This window comes from Cryptomeria japonica, chromosome 4 (genome assembly GCF_030272615.1).
Source record: "Cryptomeria japonica chromosome 4, Sugi_1.0, whole genome shotgun sequence".
Taxonomy (NCBI): domain Eukaryota; kingdom Viridiplantae; phylum Streptophyta; class Pinopsida; order Cupressales; family Cupressaceae; genus Cryptomeria; species Cryptomeria japonica.
In genome coordinates this window covers 679,164,664-679,186,555 of record NC_081408.1, presented here as the reverse complement: position 1 = coordinate 679,186,555, position 21,892 = coordinate 679,164,664, and the positions used below count along the sequence as shown (strand labels likewise).

At 36.9% G+C, this 21,892-nt stretch overlaps 1 protein-coding gene across 1 annotated transcript; it reads right to left on the bottom strand.

Moving 5' to 3' along the window:
- Nucleotides 1-6,187: 6,187 nt before the first annotated feature.
- On the bottom strand, nucleotides 6,188-8,827 carry LOC131028698 (protein NRT1/ PTR FAMILY 5.2-like). The gene is made up of 6 exons (XM_057959032.2): nucleotides 8,689-8,827; nucleotides 8,388-8,491; nucleotides 7,857-8,135; nucleotides 6,835-7,075; nucleotides 6,583-6,713; nucleotides 6,188-6,436 (listed from the first exon to the last, which is right to left on the bottom strand). The coding sequence occupies exons 1-6, from the start codon at nucleotides 8,825-8,827 to the stop codon at nucleotides 6,188-6,190; spliced, it is 1,143 nt and encodes a 380-aa protein (XP_057815015.2).
- Nucleotides 8,828-21,892: the final 13,065 nt, after the last annotated feature.

Below are 21,892 nucleotides of genomic sequence, written 5' to 3'. Positions count from 1 at the left end.
TCGATTTCATTGGTAGATATAAGCATTTGTGTGCTCAAATTTCTTTTCATATGCCTGATAATGATATTCAAAGAATTTTCATTTCTAATTTACAAAAATACATCAGGGAAAAGCTTATTTTGTCTGATTTTACTTCCTTTTCGCAGTTGTGCGCAAGACTCCACAATTATCAATTGGTTGTGAGTCAAATGGAGCAATCCATTCCTATGAATCCGGGTGATAAGGGGGAGAGTGTTCAACAACCATTTGCGAAATTGAAAGCAACAAAAAGCTTAATCAAGTTCAATGATCCAATCAACAACAACAATGTGAATGCTACAACAGGTGTGCCTTCTATTTCTAAATTTTTCCAAACAAAAAGATAGTTCACTCCTTTGAATGAATCTTTACATAGTATTATGTCTCAGTTGTTGCACAGAAATGTTATCAAACTTCCTCCTATAAAACAAATTGATCCTTCCAAACTTGCATCTCCTTATTTTGATAACAATTCCTTTTGCCAATTTCATCGTCAACCTGGTCATGATACTGAGAAATATTTTGCATTAAAAATTAAGATTCAAGACTTGATTGATAATAATATTATATCTCTGGCAGGTGTGAATGATAAAGGGAATAAATCAGTAGCCCCTCCTAATCAAAATCTTAATATTTTCACTGATCCCTTGCCATCTCATACCTCTAACGTTATTGAGATTGTGCCTAATTCTCTCTCTGCTGAAGAATTCACCTCTATGGCTCCAAACTTGGTTCATATGGTAGAAACACAAGATACGCCTAAGGATCCTTGTATTACATTTGACCCTAGTGCGACCATTAGAGCATCTGATGGCCCTTTATACATAGTTGCAAAGGTTAAGGATATCCCTTCTGTGATGCTCTAATTGATCCCTCTTGCACGGTTAATGTCATAACTGAAGAATATATTTTCACGTTACGATAGCATAAACCACTATATGATGCTTCTAATGTGGTTGTGAAGTAATTTGATGGCTTATCTTGTCCTACCATTGGTTCTATCACCCTTCCTATTGAGGTTCATGCTAAATCCATGGATGTTGACTTTGTTATCATACCTTCTTCTGAGCAATTCCATGTGAAGCTGGGCTATCCTTGGCTATCTTCCATGAAGGCTATTGCTTCTCCAATCCACAAGTGTCTTAAATTTCCTCACAATGGAGAAATCATAACTGTGAATCATAGCTTATTTTGTCCATCTGAAAGAAGCCCTAGTGTTCCTATTGATCTCTTTTGGCCTAAATAATTTCAATCTCTTCCATCAAGGAGCGATGCTCTTTTTCAATCTTATCAAAAATGGAAGAACGATATGATTTTATCCTTAAGTCAACCTAGATCGCCAACACTTGACATTCTTATTATTCTTCAAGATGAGGTTCTTCCCCCTCTCGGATAGAACTAATCTCCCTCCTAAGGAAGATTGTCCACCTACCCCTATGGATGTGACTTTACCTTCTCTTAAGGAGAACAACAATATTCTTCCTAAGGTTAGACCTATACCTCCTCCTCATGATGAATCCGGTCTCCTTCCTACACCTAATATTCCTCCTTTCTATGGCACAATTCCACCTCCTTCCTCTTATCGAGAGAAGACGCCTTCTTCTCCCATTGTTCTACTAAAAAGACCTCAACCTAAACCTTCCACTATCAAGGAGAGAAACATTCATATTTGTTGAAGTGATCCTCCTCCTTCTCAGCCTTCCACTAAGACTCGACGGAATCATTGTGCGAGAGAACGTCGACGAAGACATCGTGTTTGAGCTCGTGAAACTATCCCTCAAAATACTCAATCTCCCCAGACTCTAATAGTTGACATGATTCTCTTTTCTCCTAAGCAAGTTGTTCAACCTACATCTCCAAATCATAAGTTGCATAAAAAATGTGATGGTTTTACTCCTATTCATGTTCTTACTTCTCTTTCTCTAAACTTTGATGAAGAAATGGGTGAAAATGTTATTCATAATGGCAATACAGCTCCTAATTCTTCTAATAGTGAGTATGAGTATGTTGATGTGGACAAGCATTTATCAGATGAGTTTTCACAAACCCTAATCCTAGCTCCTTGAATCAAACAAAGTGACTTACAACATGAGCATAGTCCTTGTGATAGCTCCATCTATTGTGCTCTATATCACTCCTTTGGCATGTTGCTCGCCTTCTTGAAATAGTGATAAGCAAGATCGGGAGGTGGATGTCGTGCTAGACTAGCAATATTAGTACTCCAGATCTTTCTCTCTCTCCTTTCTTTCTCTTTTGTAACCATTCTTCTATGTGTATCCCTGTTCTTCTATTGTTCCCTTAAATGTCTACTTGAGGACGATGCAAATCATTGAGACCTTTTCTTGGTCTCTTTTATGTTGACTCAAAAGACATCCTCTCTTCCCTTTCTTCTAAGGCAGTGTCCTTTGGGGAATGAAGACTATTATATGCACATACATACATGATATGCATGAGTTATCATACAACATACTGACCCTAAGGAAAGCGACACTACCTCTTCTTTTATGTTCATTATCTTTAGATTTATTCCTCGATTGGGGTGTTAAATCCTTGCGATAATGTGCTCCCTTTCTTCTCTCTCTCTCTTTTAGGTGTATTCTACATTAAAGCAATCACCCTCGATAAGACATGTGCGATCACTTTAATGTGGGGGCATACAGTCCGCTCATACTTTCCTTCTTGTGATACTTAGAATTACATAGTGAACTTTGTTTTTCTTTGTAATCTTTTGTATCCTTGCTTTCATGACTCATAGTGGAGGGAAATTTTCTACTTGCAGACATAGTTCTCCCCTTCTTGATCTTCCCTTTTACTTTGTCAATCGAAGTCATAAGATCCTAAGTCCACTGGGGTTTTGGTGCATCTTGCCTCCTTGACGTGGTAAAAGTCTTTCAATCTCATTTCTTAGTACTTTACCGACAGTATTGGCGTACACTTATACTCCCGCTAAAGTGGCGGATAAATATAGTGTCATAAAATTGCGACCCTAGCAATTTTTGACTGCATTAGGGTCCTCACGCATGCGAGTTTGAATCCTATAGCCTGATTGGAGACCAGAGATTACTCAGCTTGCAAAAACAACTTCTTCCTTGGCCTCTGCATCACCCCATCCACACTCTGCCTTGGAGAAAAGGGTAGGTTAGGGGCATGGTGCCACCATCCCCCCTTGGATAGGGGTGTGGTACCCCAATCCCTGCCCTATTTTGGGGCAGGACCCTTCCTAGGATTGCATTGTTGGTTGTGCATTGGGCAAGAAACTCCCCCGATGTCGGCTCGTGATGAAAATCAAATCCACTAACATGTATTTAAGGGGCATTCATCCTCTCATTTGCATAGGTTGAAGTTGGATAAGATTGGAGTGTGTCATGTTGCATAAGTGATCAAGCATTCAAGAACATTCAAACATTCAAGCATTCTTTTCTAGCATTGAGCATTCTCAAGTCTCCCTTCAAGGCTAGGTGTTGCATTCAAGTCAAGGATTCAACCATTGAAGAGGAGATTGATTTCAACATTCAATTCCACACAAGCATTTCTATCAGATTGCTATCACAACCTCCCTTGAGGTGATTTACAATTCAGTCTTTAATTTAGAGCTACTTGCAAGTACTTTCTTTCATTACTTGGTTAATTCCAAAACTGGGGTTTGACCTAAAGGTAAATCCCCAATCCCAACCCATTTTCCTCTCTTTTATGTGTGCAGGTTGTAGGTGCGTAGCTATACTTTCAGATTCAGGCTCCATTTGCAGAGGCAGAAAAAACCTTTTTTCATTTCACGGATTTCTCGGGAGACCGTGTACATTCCCACCACATTTCGGGGAAACTTTTCCTTAAATTCTCAAGACGACTTCATCTCGACATTTTACAGCAAGATCCAGGTGCAAAGCTTCATCCTGTATTCTGATCTCAAGTTATAATCGATTCTTTGTCACTTTTGCACTACATAATTCAATCAATTTCCTTTCCATTTCAAACAAGGAATAGGGGATCAAATTAACATTCTCAATTCATTTAGAATTCAATCTACCACCTTCATGTGGAGAGATTGAATCTAGTGAATTATCCTCTCCTCTTTCTAATGTAACATGGTGAAAAGTGCTTGAATGGTAATCAATAGCGAAACTGTCATCTCCCTTTGAGGGAAAGGGTAGTTTCCTTCTTGATCTGTCATTCACCATTTTCCCACCATTACAGATATAAACATAGAAAATGTAATGGAAATGCAAGAATGGGAATTACTCTCATGAATGGGAACAACAAGTCATATCAACTTAGATGAAAATGAAATGCTTGGTAGGCGTGAGTTTAATCGTAACTACAAATGGGATGAAATAACAGTGCCAAATGATCTACATGATATGGCATTAGAGTTCATAACCATGGAAAAAATTCATTTCCCAAATGAACCTATACCATTCGTGCACAAAGTACCGGAATATACCTTATCATCAAAGCAAAAACTAGTGTTGGCAATAATCATCAATCATAGTAAAAAGCTTTCAAATGAAGCATTATATATGATTATCCAAGGAACATCAGACACATGGAAATCTTACCTAATTAGTTGTATAAGGAATGCACTTCAAGGAGACACTCCCTAAAGCCGCCAAATCCTTATAGTGGCTCCAATAGGAATTGTTGCATTTAACGTAAACGCGACAACAATACACTCAACACTCAAAATCCCTATTAAAGATATGCACCCATTACAAGGCCAGTCACTTACCATGCACCAAGAAGACATGAAGTATATACGATACATTCTCATTGATGAGATGAGCTTCATAGGACCAAAACTACTTCTACGAATAGACATGAGGTTATGTGAAGCTTTCCCAAATAGAGAACATTTACCATTTGGAGGGGTATCCATAATTTTGATTGGCGACCTTTCACAGTTACCACTTGTAATGGACAAGCCTATCTACACTTCACACTAAAGTGCCATAGCACTATGGAACCTATTTACGACAACCGTGACCTTACAAACAGTGTTTTGCCAACAAGGTGGAGATCCAACACAAGCACGATTTAGACAGATTCTTACAAACATATGGAATGCACAGCCAGAACAAGATGATTAGCAATTTTTGATGTCACGCACAAGCAAGGAGCTTACACCCATTCATAATGAACAATTTAACAAATCAATACACCTATTTCCTACAAATGACTTGGTAAGGAGCCATAACAAAAAGATGTTACGAAAATTGAATCGTCCAGTTGCAATTAGTGAAGCAACAAACATTTGAAGTCAACCAAATGCTGAACCTGAGGATGAAAAACTCGAAAAAAAAGTTCTACTATGTAAAGTCCAACGAATAATGCTAACATCAAATATATGGACCAAAGCAGGCCTCATAAATGGAGCTCTAGGTGAAGTACTCGACATTGTGTATCAATATTGGTCTAAGCCACCAAATATTCCAGCATATGTTATAACAAGAATTGATAACTACACTAATCTACCATGGAATCCGTCAGATCCAAAAGTTGTACCAATAACTCCAATATCACTGGGAAACAGAAAACAAGTCCCGCTTAAGATGGCATGGGCTATAACAGTCCACAAATCTCAAGGCTTAACACTCTAGAAGGCAACAACTGATATAGGAGTAATTGAAAGGCAAGGCTTGACATTTACAACCATATCTAGAGTTAAATCATTAGACGATCTTCGTATAGAACCTAGATTCTCCTTCGAGAGATACTCTAAAATGTAGAACAACCCATATACAATCATCAGGAAGCAAGAAGAAGCAAAACTACAACAACAATCTCTCTAAGATAAAAAAAAGTTATATGTCAGAACTATTGGATATTGGTTATATGGTTACGTATTTCTATAATGATATTTGTTCAAAATTTGAACCGTTTAAAACTTTACAAATTTATTTAGTGCTAAAAATGGTTGTTTAAAAACTGATAAATTACTTTATGTCAATGGAATCTGAAATGACTAATAAATACAGCTTTCACACCCTAATTTTATACCATCCAACATAATGATTAAAGTATATTTTACTATCGTCTAATCATTGCACCTTAACAATGGTGCAAGCGCTAGTTATATATATACATGTTACAGACCAGTGTACTCAAGATATAGGTTTATTAGCATTAATAACATTCCCTGCACTCGAGTCTCATATTACGTGAGGCTTTTATACATTTATCTCCGTGCAATGAATATGAAAGCCAAAAGATTGAGAGCATTCAGAGCAACCGGCAACCAGTAAAACTTATCCAGTCGACTTGTATTGAGATTATCCAGCAGCCACCTTTGACCCATCTTCCCACTAACACTGTTAACAATATTAATAACAAAACTACTAACGAAGCTCCCGATACCGGTAGCTGTCATATTGGAGGCAACCCTCAAGCTCCTCATGCCATCCGGCACTTGTGAATAGAAAAATTCCTGCAGCCCACCAGAACAAAAGCATCCGCTATACCCAACACTACATTAGGCAGGGCAAGCCATGAAAAGACACTCATGGGAACCACGGCTTGCGGTTTGTCCATGAGACCGTGGGCTTGCGCAATTTTCCGTCACTTGGCTTCTACCATGGCTGCTATTATCATTCCCACGATTCCAAACACCAATCCTGCCCCGATTCTCTGAAGTATAGTTATGCCTCGTTCCATGCCGCTTATCCTTGATGCAATTGGAACCAGCAGACGGTCATATGCGCTCACTGCAATGAGCAATCAGATCAGTGGCAATGATTACTATGGCTAGGGTGGAGGCAGGGGGAATGCTGAAGTGGGAGCCGAGGCTCCTGTCCATTGTGCTGCTCTGTTTCACAAAGAAAGTGCCGCCCTGTGCCAGAGTGACAGAGTAAATGATGATTGTGAACCATACTGCTGGTACTATTCTTGCTAGTTGTTTTACTTCTTCTACTTGTCTTTCTGTGCAGGCTTTCCAGGGGTCTTTGTTGCCATGCTCTTCTTCTCCTATGGATGCCTTGTCCAGCCACTTGAAGTCATTCTGACTGGGTTTTTTAGATTCTGCCCTTACCTTCAGATTACGGTTTCTAAAAGGCGCAGCAACCAACACCTGTTTTAAAAGAAGGGAAAAACCCGTCATGCATTTAAATTATTAAAGTGATTGAAACTAACGAAGGTAATTGGAGTATAATGAGATACAGAGTTTGGCAAAGTTGCCTTTGGAGAGTGCTGTGACATTCAGGTTCTTTATAATGCAGGTTCTGTCTATTTATGCAAGGAAATGGACTTTGCAACTCACATCTTTAAACAGTTAGTGCGTAATGGTGTGCTTTTTAACCCATCGACCACATATTCGTAAAAGATGCACATCACCATAACAATCCTATTTGAAATAAATATATATCAGTTTTAAAATTTGCAGACCTGAACAGTTTGGATTAAACACCCTTTAGGACAGGTTTCTATAGTAGGGCTTCAGGAGTTATTTTGAAGGAGTTGGGTTCCCATGATGTTAATATATTAATTAGTTTGAAATCACACTAATAGATATATTCTATTGAAGAAATTAATGTGATTCAGAAATTTAGAATGTGACAAGTGATGCACATATATAATCTATGGGTTGACTAAAATGCGCCATAACAATTCTATTAAACCAGCTTAAACAACACCCATTAAGCTTGTGGCCAATCTGAAAACATACTGATAGATAGACACTATTATCACTATGAATAGTGTGAGTTTAGATAAATCATCTAAACAAATCTAAATTTCAAATATATTGTTTAAACTGTAATCATATAATTAAAAAAATGAACATAAATAAATTATGTATTGAGTACACTAACAATTCCATTTGAAAACTATCATTAAATTTAAAACGTGCAGACCTGAGCAATCCCAGTGATTGGACTTCCAGCAGGAATTCTGTGTCTGTGCTTGGGGGTCCCAAATAAGAAGATGATTATAGCTATGAAACTCACAGACGCCACGATGCCAAATCCTGCCCCCCAACTAACATTCCCTTGACCATACACTATCACTGCATTTGACATAAGAATGGCCAACGCTAGGAAGAAGTAATACCAATTAAAGAAGGAGATCTTACGTTTTGTTTCATCTGTATGTTGGTAATCAAACTGATCTGCTGCAAATGATTGCAAAGACGGCTTCATTCCACGAGACCCACAAGATATCATACACAGAGATGTGAATAAAACTGCAATCTGAGTGCTCGTGACATGGTTTTACATGGTAGGAGGCCTGAGAGAAGAGATGGATACAGAGATTATGAGGAGTGCTAATCCTGAGAGATAGACAAGCGAGGAAGTTATGATCATATAATAGCGTCCAACATAGGCATCACTAAGGAAGCCTCCTACTAGAGGAAGAATGCTTGTCACCCCAGATCATGTGTTTACAGTCTCTGCAGATGTTGCAACTCCCTGATGCATAGCATCTGTTAGATATGTGAATAGACTTGCTGCTATTGTGAAGTATGTTAATCTCTCCCCCATTTCAACACCTGCACAGTATATATAACGAATAACAGAATAAAAAATGATTCTCATTACAACCATGTATTAACGCAGATAATATCTAAACTACCTAGAGATATATAAAATGAACATCTCCCAAAAAGCTTCTAACTAAAACATTCTATATCTTTCATGGGTTTTCTTAGTGTTGTTTGGTGTATTGAGAAAGGAAAGAAGAGAGTACCCATAATGAAGAAGGAAGCATTCCAATGTCCAGTTGCAGAATAAGAAACTGGGTTTCCCTTGAGATCTACTGATCCATCTTTTACCAACTCACTTTGCCTTTCCTTGTCATCATGTTCAATGCCAAGCCCAGCTTCCATATTGATCTGTTTTGCTTACTGTATTTTCAGTTGTATGTTGCCTCTGATGCACAAAACATAGGCTGAAAAACTTGTAGGTGCCAAAGTAACGTATTGTTTTTATGGCCATTATTATTATTATTATTATTACAATAAAGAAATACCTATCATTATGAGGCAAGGCCGTCCAATCATGACACAAGAATAAGAATACCCAAAAGACTTAAATACAAGCCCTAGAATTTATCAACGTGCTCCTATATCCAATAAAATATGAGTACTTCGATCATATTAGCATATTTAAAATGAAATTATCTTTTCCTTTTGAAGTGGAGTTAGCTTACCTCTCTCAATAATGTTTGTTTATGAAGTACAAAGTTAGAGACAAGCATATTTATTTTTAGAAGAGTATAGGTCAAGTATGTAGAAGATATTATACTTGTTCATTATTTCATTTTTAAAATATTTATATTATTAAATTGTAGTTAATATTAAATTATTTTAAAAATATAATTATATTATTATGTTTTAACATACCTTTACTTTTATATTTTTATATTTTGTTACATTCTTTACAAAAGTAAAATAATTTTTAGTATCAAATTATTATTATATTATTATATCATGATATTTTTATTTAGCATTCATTCTTATCTTTATCCTTGAGAAAAAAAGTGGTTTCCCCCATAATTAATAATATTAGATTGAGATAATTATGTAGTTAACTAATTGCATGATGGAGATAGATAGAATTGATTGATAGTTAAACTTAGAGTGAGTAATAGTTGAAAGGTGGAGGTGAAGATATAATTAACATTAAATAATATAAAATTTACAAAAATAATAAATAAAATAATTAGTGAGGATGATGGCATCTGATAAAAATTCTTCCAACAAGATTCATGTCTTTGAAAGTGCATTTAGACAAGGTTCATACATCTATGTAATAGCTATCAAGAAAAAATTAGTAGTCAATTTATATAAATTAATAATTATTTAATATACCACTACATTGGATGAGTTTTGCCCCATCTCCCTTTGCAACATAATTTGAAAAGTTATGGCAAAGGTTATCACTAATAGATTGAAAAAGATCCTTTTTGACATAATCTTAGAAGAATAGGCATGACATTATTGCTCAAGAGGTCGTCCACTTGAATCAACACAATAAGACCCTAAGCATGCTCAATAAACTAGATATCAAGAAAGCCTATGACAATGTAGATTGTCGATTTCTTTGCAAGAACTAAAAGGCTTTTGGCTTTGATAAAGAATGGACAGATTGGGTTTTCAACTGCATTTCTAGCCCTGGGTTCTCAATTCTAGTTAATGGCTCTTCTCAAGGCTTCTTTGAGGATTCTAGGGATCTGAGGCAGGGGATCCATTGTCACCAATCTTGTTCATAATCATGTTTAAAGCCTTATAGAGAGTATTCAAAAGCTCTGAAGAAAGAGGTTTTATTGAGGATATTAAAGTGACTAGGTCACTATAAGCACTCACTCATCAATAATTTTTTGATGACACAATGTTGTTCACATCTGCAAAGAGAAGAGAAGCTCAATACTTCTACAAGATTTTGCAAGATTTTGAAATAGTATGCCAAAACCTCTAAACAAGAGATAATCAAGCTAAGTTGGAAGCCTTGTTTTTCTAGGTGCCCCTGAGACAGAAAGCTAAGATTCTTAGAATTTTAAACTTTCAGGATAAGAAATTCAATTGTTCATATCTAGGCCTTCCTCTAGATAAAGGTCTTAGAACTTCAAAACTATGGGATCCTCTTGGAGAAAAAAATAAAAAGGAATCATTCCTCCTAGAAGAATGGTGGTTATCCTAGTTTGATCTAATTGTCATGCTCAAGGTAGTCATCTTGGCCATGCCTATATATACTTGTTGTCATGTCTTTCACTTTTTGTGTGATAGACAAGATTTTCATAATTTTGGTACTTCACTAATTGAGATAAGAATTAAAAATAATGTTCATGTCTTTAAGGCTTCACCAAAAGACTATAATAAGAAAAAAAAAATTCAGAGATTATAAGGTTTCAAATTCCTAAATTCACTTTTACGTATTATTTTTTATGATACAAAGAAATGACTAACTTAAGTGAGTTCATTCATGATATAAAGTGATTCTCTTGAAATCCTTTTTATACATTGATTGCAAACCTAAGTTTTTCTTTCTAAAAAATTCATCCTCTACTTGCATATTCTTCAACTCTGATGAAGGAGCATCTTGTCGCAGTGCAAAAATAGGAATGTCAAAAGAAGTGGTAGATGTAACGTCAAATCCCGCAGTTGTTACCAGCATCCACGTGGATTGAAGCCAATGTTGAAATTTAAATTCATCTCTTCCTATGCGTTAGATTTTGGAAGGTTGGTGCTGGAGTAGTGGAGTCATGTTTGACTCTAATTTCAGGCAATGGTAAATGGATTGAAAAGTAACATATGGAGGAGGGCTGACAGCTTTTCTCTTTTTAGTTCTCTTTTTTTGCAGTGTTTATTTTGGGGGGTTGAGGAGTGGGTGCTTTCAGAATAAGCTGTCGTAGCATTTAGAGGGGCAACTTTTGGGGAGTATGTAGGGTTTTGGAGTTTTGGGCAAGGATTTGGTTTTTGAGGGTGTTGTTCTGGTTGCGAGTTCAGGGTTTTACGAGAGGGGGCAAAGTCCAGATTTAAATAAAAGAGAAGACTGGAAGAAATTTTAGTTTTTGTTGTTTATAAAGCAATATGTTTGTGGGTTTGTGATTAGGTCACATCAGATTTAGGGACTGTATTCATCAGTCCATATGTTTCAATCTCATCTATTGCAGATTTGTAGAGACAGTTTCATTGTTGAGAATGTTGAATGACGATATTGACTGATTTTTATTTCTATTTTCTTAGCATTTTCATTTACATTTGAGTTTTGTCTTTTTGTGAGGATTTGTTGTTGAATCCTCTGCATCAAACTCCAGCTCACAAATTCATTTCACTATTATTAGAAGTTGAGTGTCATGTTCACTTCCTTTTCATGTTCATATAACATTACATATTTTTAGAGACTCTCATGAATCCCTAAATACTTTCATGTAGTATAAGGACCAAAAATATTCTTTATTTGTGTAATATCTCAACTTTTTTTTTTTAAAGTATAAAATTAAAAAAAAATAACATTATAATTGTAGCAAAGTCATGTCTTAACCTCACACTCATACACATGTTTTTTTTGAAACTAAACAACACCATCACTAGTGCACACAATATTCCATGATATATATGACAAAACATGGCCAATGCATAGTAGCATAGAAACACATGAAAAATACTTACACAAACAACATGGAATGATGTTAACATGATGATAAATGAATAGAATGAACTAAATCATATACTAAGGTTAATTAAGCGGAGAGGCGTAACACTACAATGGCACCCACCCAGCTTTTTTATCCGTGTAATTTTAATGATAAATAGCAGATAATTTGAAAATAACTTATAGACTAAAGGAAAAGCTTTGATGTCTGGTGTGGTTGTGGGTGATGATGGTTGTGTCCCAGTTAAGACAAAGAATAGGAATTGAGGTCAAAAGAAGTCTTTGTAGGAAAGTTGGGAGGAGGATACCTTTAACAGATTTGAAGCCTTGGATGACCTTAGTCAATAAGACGTGAATCTAGGGATGATTTCTTTGGATCATAGTGTAGTAGGGTTGATGCCTGATAGTGTGAACTTGGATCCTACCCAAGGTCTGCAGGAGGTTGGAAGTCAACAGATGGAGATGGATCAACAGGTATTGGCTTAGATGGGACCCATCTTTAGTGCCAAAGTGAAGATGGCTGGTGGGGATGTTTCTCTTGCAACACAGAAATTGGACTCTGTTGGGGTTAAAAGTAATAATATCTCTTTACATCTGGCTCTTCTTCATAAAGACATCAAGAAAGGAGCAACGAAAAAGAAATTGAAGGTTGGCAGAAAGAAGGACTTGGATAAGATTAAATTGATGGGGGAGAACTTGGTTGAGTCAAGGTCAGTAAAGACTCTGGATTCTCATTTTTCTAATCCCCCGAAATGATTGTGCTTTCATGGAATGTGAGGGGCTTGAACAGTGGCCCTAGACAAAAAGTTGTTCGAGAATTGATTAGGAGTCATTCTCCTAATGTCCTTTTCTTGGAGGAAACTAAACTATATGTGGAAAGTATGTCAGGTCTGGTGCCTAAGCTATAGGGGAGAGGCGAATGTCAGTGTATTGGGGCATTTGGCTCCTCTAGAGGTGTGGCTTATCTTTGGAACCCATTGAGCATTCGTCCTATTTGGTGGGTTTCTTCCAGATCATCTTTATCTGGGGTTGCCTCTAGTCTTGAGACTTGGGAATATATCTTGCTTACTAACATTTATGCCCCCACTGATCTTCAGGGTAAACAGATTTTGTGGTCTCATATTACTTTTATGCGTGGGTTTTTTCCTTTTCATCTGTGGATTATGGTGGGTGATTTCAATGCCATCTTAGAGTTGAGTGAGAAGAAGGGTGGTGTTATGTGGTTGGAGCCTTCTTCCTTCCTTCTTCAAGATAGTATATCAATCTTGAATCTTGTTGACATCAAGCCTAGTAATGGTCTATTCAATGGAACAACAGGAGACTAGGGGAGTATTGGATTGCAGAGAAGCTGGATCGCTTTCTGGTTTCTAGTTTTTGGATTGGTGTGGGATGGTCCACATGCTCCGAGATTTTAGATTGGAAAGGTTCGGACCACTGGCCCATCAAATTGGTGTGCTCCTCTGCTTGGGTCGCTTGCACTTCTTCATTCAAATTCCATCTTATGTGGTTGCAAGATTCTTCTTTGCGCATTCATGTTGCAGAGTGTGGAAGTAAGGGAGGCTATCCTTTGGCACTACCATGTACACTTTTGCCAAGCAGCTGCAATTTGTTAAGTTTCAACTTAAACGGTGGAATCGTCAATATTTTGGTAATATCTTTCATGCTAAGGCAGCTTCTCAATTAGATTTGAATGGCATTACTAGAGAGATTAGAGAGCATGGATTGTCAGAAGCCTTGCTTAGGGAGGAAGTCAGGGTAATCAAGTTTTAAGAGGAGTGGGAGATTAGGGAGGAAATCTAATGGAAACAGAGAGCTCATATTGATTGGCTTCAAGTAGGGGATAAGAATATTGTATTCTTTTTCAATTCAGTGAAAGAAAGAAGGCATGGCAATTCCATCCCTATTCTGTTTAATGATAGAGGTGAGCAGTGTTTATCCTTGTAGGAGATTTTTAGGGAGTCTCTGCAGTATTTCCAATCCCTTTTTAGTGAGGATTCTCAGGGGGAATCGGAAGAAGAAAATCAGGTTCTTGCTTGTATCCCTTCTCTAGTTACTAGGGAGATGAATGAGAAGCTTATGGGACCTATTTTTTTGGACGAACTTGAGAGGATTTTTTTCACATGAAGAAGGGGAAGGCGTTGGACTGGATGGGTTTCTAATTGAGTTATATCAAGAGTTATGGGATATTATCAAATTGGACTTATTGGAGGTGGTCCAAGAGTCCCAGAGGAGTAAGAAGATGCTTCGAGCTTTCAATGTGACTTTCATTGTGCTCACTCCCAAGTGTGATGGGGCTGACTGATTAGGCCGGTTCTATCCTATTTCTCTTTGTAATGTGATTTATAATGTTATTTCTAAGCTGATAGCGGAAAGGTTGAACAATTGGCTTGGGGGATCATTTCTAAAGAGCAGAGTGGGTCTGTGCAGGGCCATCAAATCTTGGATGGAGTGGTCATCACTACTGAGACCATTCATTCTATGGAAGCTTCCAAGGAAAAAGCTATGTTTGGGTAAGTACACAAAGATGGTGGTCAAAAAAGGGGGTATAAGTGGACACTTTTTTCTGAAATCAAGTGAACCTGAACTTGGAGGCAAAATTTTAAAGTCATCCACTCAAGATATGAAGATAATCAAAGAAAAAATATTGTAATACTCTGAATCTAGTTTCCAAACTACTAAACTTTTTCAAAATTGGATAAGATTAAGGGGGTCAAATCCTTCACGCACGAAAAACAAACCCTGATTTTTTCTAAAGACATAACATAGTGTCTGATGTGCGCATCAAAAAATTCATAGTTAGATTTAGTATTTTGACAAATCCTTTAGCAGAAAGAGATTTAAGAGTGAGCACTAGAAGATGTGTATTTTTTTGTTGAGTACTTTTTTTTATGATTTTTCCAGTCGATCACATCCTGAAAATTAGGTACCTGTATGTGTGCGAAGATAAGTTGCACTAAACAAATCGAAAATACAATTTCTTTTTTTTTAAATTGTAAAGAATCAAGTGCACTACAATAATATATAAAGTTTTTAAAATTTGGATAAGTATATCAAAAGTTATTAAAAAATGGTGCACCTATGTCTGTGAGAACTATGGAGACACTGGTAAAAGAAATTCAATAATAATATGTTATTGTTGTTCAAATTTTAAAAAAAATTATATGGTTAGAAAGCTCAGAAGATGGGTGAAAATATGGTGGCAATTATAGAAATACCCACTTGATGAAGTGTAAACCTGATGATGACAAAGTCGATAAACCAAGTTGATAAAATAAAACACGTCAAAAATGAGAGAAAAGGAGGGAAAACAAACTTCCAAACCATATCTTTGTCATCCAATCCTATTTCCAAGCCTAAACAGTCAAAAGCGCGTATGGAGTACTTATGGTATAAAAAGTGCGTATGGGGTACTTATGGTGTAAGAAGCGCATACATGCTCTTTTTACTATAAACAGTGCATACGCGCTATTTTTACTATAAATAACATGTACGTGTTAAATCTGTTTAATTTTGGGTGTGTGTATAATATGATATTGTATATATATAATATGTGTATATATATATAATATATAATATTTATATATATATATATATAATATATTAAGTATATATATATGCATATAAGTGTATTGTTTCCCCCTCCCAAGCACATACAAGGTCTCTCTCTCTCTCTCTCTCTCTCTCTCTCTCTCTCTCTCTCTCTCTCTCTCTCTCTCCATACCCCATCCCTCTCTCTCTCCCTCCCTCTATCCCCTTCTCCCTTCCTCCATACCCCATACCTCCCTCTCTCCCCTTCTCCCTTCCTCCATACACCATCCCTCTCTCTCTCCCTCTCTCCCCTTCTCCCTTCATCCATACCCCATCTCTCTTTCTCTTCTTCTCTCCCTCCCTCCCTCCATACCCCACTGCAACTGTGTCTGCACTTCTATAGAAGTAAGTGAATTTATTTCTTGTCTGCAACTTCCTCTTTGATTTGTATCATGTATGCTCTCCTAAGAAAATTGACTGATGGATTTGTGTGTGTATATTGAACAGGAGGAATAGGGTTTGAAATTGAACCATGAGTGCATTATCGTGACAAACAAGGAAACCTTCAGCAATATTCTTCTCGAATGTGTGGGTATGTGAGAGTTCTCATGTTGTTAAACAACACCTGTCACCTAAAGAAATTAAAGTTTGTTTTATGCATGGCAATGGTAGTATATGATGATCATCACTTGTCAAAAGGCTTGGAACAGTACATACCCATGAAAGAAATCAAGTGTGTAATTCCTATAGTCACAATCAAGATCAGTCTTGAGCATGTGCACAAAGATGGTGGTCAGAAAAGTGGACACCACCCAAAAAAAACTTGGAAAAACAGGCAGCGCATACACGGTTTTAAAATTTAAAATTCCCGCATACGCGCTTAGGTTTGTTCTTCCCAAGCCTAGAAAAGGTAGCGCGTACGTGCTACGCCTAGGAAAATTAGCACTTACGCGCTGCTTATAGGAAAATGAGCGCGTACGTGCTAATAATCCTAGTAAAACCGCGTACACAGTGCTTAATAAAAAAAGTTTTTTAAAAAAATTGGGTCCTCATTTACTCGAAAAGCGCATTTTTTACTTTGTTTTTTTCCCATTTTCTAACCTAAACCACGAACGGGGTGCTAAATTTGTCCTCCAGGCTATGGATCAAGGTTATTTTTTGTTTATTTTTCTCTTTCTTTCTGGTTTATGCAATTTGTTTTACATTTTGAATTTAATTTCATTAATTTTGATTAGGTTTTTTCATTTTTTGTTTCAAAAACCAGATTCTTCTAATCCAGAACAAGAACAACCAAATGCACCTCCTGAAAACCCACAAGAACAACCAAATGCACCTCCTGAAAACACACAAGAACAACCCCCAATTCCTCCTTTTGACCGCACAGCCAAAACACAGGAAGAATTAATTAATCAGTTAGGGCAAAATACATGCAAAATCAATAGACTGATTGTAAAATTCAAAACTTCTGAGCTTGACCATCATCAATCCCTCGCCACTAGCCTAGAAACATTAGCTAGTGGTGCCATAGCTGTTTCCACAGAAATTACCAAATGGGGAAGCTTTAGGGATAGGTGTCGTCAATTCTATGTCAATGGGCTATCATACAATGGAGTTAAAAACAAAAATATTTCTAAACAACAAATATGTGCCCTTTTTGTTGACCCCAAAACTGGTCAGTCATTACCTCCTAATGCAAAGAGGTTTCCCATACATTGGTGTACCAATGTGCAGATGAAGAATATTTTTTGGCAAAGGTGGTGGATGGTCTTTAACGATCCACCTTGTAATAATTATGAGGTGCCATTATATTTTTTGAGAAAAACATATTGTGAGTTTGTGCTCAATGTGGGCCCAAATTATTTTGACATGAGAGAGTTTCATGGTAGAGGTAGTGGCTCTGCCCAAGATAGATCTAGAGCCCATAGGCGATTAGCCGCAGAGAGTCGCCACCCCCTAGCACCCAAACCCAAGGTGCATCAGGTTGTCCCATTAGAGCTGAAAGAGTCGATGGAGCTATAGACTCTTCAGGTGGACACAACATTGACTGGTGCCATCATCTAGCATGGGACATCATTAGCACACCCTATTGTATTGGATGATGAGCCGTTAGAGGGCGACATAGAGCCCATCGAGCATATGTGTGTCAGTTGCTCGGGGATATGTTCGGGGATAGATGATGCAGCCGGTGCAGATGGATACTCATATCATCTATGCATGATTTGTAGTTGTAGATGTCAGGCTCACACGGTTGAGGATGTCGCGCTAACAGATGAGTTGATGGACATGGTGTTTTCCCATGAGCCACAGACACAAGTGTGTTGATTTGAATTCATAACATTTTATTTATCAGTCACTTTAATTTTGTAATTACATAAATGAATTTTCATTTATACATCGATTTAAATTGAGACAAATAATATGCATTTCAGGATGCAGCAGCGGTATCCCATACACCTCCCCCAGTTACCACAGCTGCAACTTCGACACCTGAGGTATAAATTTTGTAACATGTTAAAATAGAATAGTACACTTTGAATTCAAAAAAATACAAGATATACTAACTATCTTTAATGCTTGGTCTAATTTATGGTTTCTAGGTGTTGACAGGGGACGAAATGTCCCAGATTGATGACATCACGCTGTCAACGGTCGATTTTGGCCTACAAGGCTATACGGTATCATATTTTGTACAACTCTTTTTATGTATTGTTTTGATGGAATCTGCAAGTCATTTCATTTTAGATTTTTAAAATTATGTTTAATTTATTATCTGTACTAATATCTTATGTTAATTTTCTATTTTTAGGGCACCCCCTCCACATCTAAGGCTCGTCCGAAGAAAAAGAATATCTCGAAGATGCCAAAACGTGTGAAGAAGGTAATTGAACACATTTTTAGTTGTACAATTGTTTGAAAATGTTGAAATCAAGTATTAGTTGGGGTTTGTAGATTGATTAGTGTTTTTTGTCTATTTTACATGTACAGCGGCCATTGAGCTTTGTGGATATGTTGAATGCACCTGATTTGCCCGCGAAACAAGAGAGGGCGGAGGTATGTATCTCTACTTTATTTTCTTGATTTCATGATTATATGCACGCGTACATGTGAACTTGTGATATATTATAATCTTATATTTTTTTCATACAGGAAATATCCATACCTCTTTTGTCAATGGCGGACCCTCCTCCTTGCACTAGAGAAGCATATCAGGATCCGGTACACTTTTGTTCGAAATGTAAAATTAATTGTTTTCAACCTTCAATACTTATCATTATATTAATTGTATTTAATCTTTGTACATTTTTTGTATAGGTAATAGCGATCATTTCTACATCGATGGTGAGCCATCCTCAGTCCATTGGAGAAGCATCTGAGGCACAGGTATGTCATTGTTCTCTATATTATAGCTTTTAAGTGTTTTTTATATATTTATGTTAGTACATTGTATTAATTGTACATTTAATCTACAATAGACTCGTTCGCGATACGACCATAACGTGGATCCATTTTAAGTATGTCTTCAAGAAAACTCCTAAGAGTGACAAGGAGAGGAGAGTGAAGACATTAGCTCCTGGGTCAGCCGATGAGGTAATATACATTTCAATTGCAAAGGAATTAAAGTTAAATGCATAGTTATGATGTTAATTGTGAACTATTTTCTACAAAAGAATTCTAACTTGGCTTTTGAATTGTGGTTTTGCAGCCATCTACAGAGCCGCGTACTGCACCAAAGAGGCTTGATTTTGATGATCCACCAGAAGTTTAGGATCATATAGTGTTAGTTTTGGTCATAGAATGACCAATACATGTAGATATATTCTACATTTTTATTGTATATCGATTTGGGCATGGCATATGCCACATTTTTCTAATACTTGTATTGACTTGGCAGACATGCCTTTTTTAATATATATAAATATCGATATTCGATCCAATAAATGTGTAATGAGTTCATTATTTTGTATTCGTTGTATTTTGTGGTTGTCCTTTTATAAATTTAAATGAATATTTGCATATGTAATCAACAATATGAATATAAACAACAAAAATATATGATACAAAGCATTGCAATCGTGGAATATGATTTGATAAAATTTCAAAAATGTTGAATTAACCCTACAAAACTCCTTCTATTCAGTTCATTATTGTGTATTCATTGTATTTGGTGGCTGCCCTTTTATAAATTTAAATGAATATTTGCATATGTAATTAACAATATGAATATAAACAACAAAAATCGACAATATGAATTTAAACAACAATGTGTTTGGTGTGAGAGCACCCTCACGCTCGCAATGGTCAAATTTTGATCCTCATGTGCAGAAACTGACGTCGCGAGCGCGTCCAGGTGGGCAGGTTTACACTAGGCATGCCCTTGTCATGCATCCCAAAGCACCAGAACGTCGAGAGTCATACCCTATCGGTGAGATCTCTCAAGTGCCCTGAGTCCAAAGTATTATCAAAATTTGACAGACTGTTTCTTCCAATCCATGACACATACGGTCGATTTGTTTGATCCCATGGGGTCGCGTGAGGCTCCTCTACAATGTCCTATCTCAATTTTTGATGACTCAAAGCCATTTTCAGTTAGTAGCATTTTTTCACCTGCTCAAAAAACCGTCAGTTGCTTGCAAGGAAAAGTTGCAAGATTGGCTAGAATTGATTTTGTTCCTCGTGTGCACAAACCGACATCGTGAGTGCATCTGGGTGGGTAGGTTTATGCTAGGCATGGCCCTATTGCGCATCCCAAAGCACTAGAACATCGAGAGTCATACCCTGCCGGTGAGATCTCTCAAGTGCCCTAAGTCCAAAAAACTGTCAAAATTTGACGGACTATTTCTTCCAATCCACAACACATATGGTTGATCTTTTTGATCCCATGGGGTCGCGTGAGGCTCCTCTACAATGGCCTATCTCAGTTTTTGATGACTCGAAGCCATTTTCAATTAGTAGCATTTTTTCGCCTGCTCAAAAAATCATCAATTGCTTGCAAGGAAAAGTTGCAAGATTGGCTAGAATTGATTATGTTCATCGTATGCATAAACTGATATCGCAAGCGCGTCCGAGTGGGCAGGTTTACGTTAGGAATGCCCTTTTCCTACATCCCAAAGCACCAGAACGTTGAGAGTCATACCCTACCAGTGAGATCTCTCAAGTGCCCTGAGTCAAAAAAATTTCAAAATTTGACGGACTGTTTCTTCCAATCCACAACACATATGGTCGATCTGTTTGATCTCGTGGGTCGCGTGAGGCTCCTCTACAATGGCCTATCTCATTTTTTGATGACTCGAAGCCATTTTCAATTAGTAGCATTTTTTTGCCTGCTCAAAAAACCGTCAGTTGCTTGCAAGGAAAAGTTGCAAGATTGGCTAGAATTGATTATGTTCCTCGTGTGCACAAACCGACATCGCGAGCGCTTCCAGGTGGGCAAGTTTATGCTAGGCATATCCAAATAGTGTTTCACATGTGGCTCATGATTTTTAGACCCAATTCGCCTTCTAACAACATCTCTTTGGTTGGGCGATACTCTTGTGTTGTCATGCCAAAAAATTTCAATTAATGTTTTTAGTGCATCTACAACAACCTTGTCTTTGCATGGTAGTCTACCCGAGAATGCCCAAAGAGAATTATTGTTAGGTTCCTCTATTTGTTCTTGCCTCTTTAATGCTTTACTTAATGTTGTTCTACTAACGTTCAATGACTTACTTGTTTTGCTTATCAAACGATCTTTTTTTATTTTCTTGCTCATTATGGTTGATGTAATGACACGTCAAGTAGCATTAGAATCTTTACTACGTGATTTTGAACCAATAGATTGATATGCATCAAATAGATTTCTGACAATAGTTCTTTCACTGTTACTTTCAGATGATCTTAGGCCTAGAATTTTCATTGTCTCTCTAAAATTCAAATTTTTAATCATTTGAACAATTAATTGACATCTTGCGGTTTGATTTAAGTTTTTGAAATAGTTTTTCCATATTCTTTTAACCATTCTCCTACAAGTTCGTTCATTCATTTTATTGGGCATTGACTTCAATATATTCTCATCAATGTCAATTAAATACTTTGGTTTCCTACGAATGGTTCTAGGAGGTGTTAACATTAGTGCATTATGTACATTCAATTCATCAAATAGAGAAGGTGTAATATGTTCATCATTTAATTGATTATTCAATGCGGTATCTTCTTCAATTGCATTAGGTTCCAACGGTAAATTATCAAATGTTTCTTCTTCAATTGCATTAGGTTCAAACGGTAAATTATCA

What these genes read in the sequence shown, in the direction of transcription:
- LOC131028698 (XM_057959032.2), bottom strand. Translation starts at nt 8,827, where the DNA reads ATGGAAGCTGGGCTTGGCATTGAACATGATGACAAGGAAAGGCAAAGT. An exon ending in TGTCACTCTGGCACAGGGCG is followed by an intron (nt 6,714 to 6,834) that starts GCACTTTCTTTG and finishes TGCTCATTGCAG; the next exon opens with TGAGCGCATATGACCGTCTG. An exon ending in GAATGATAATAGCAGCCATG is followed by an intron (nt 6,437 to 6,582) that starts GTAGAAGCCAAG and finishes GGTGGGCTGCAG; the next exon opens with GAATTTTTCTATTCACAAGT.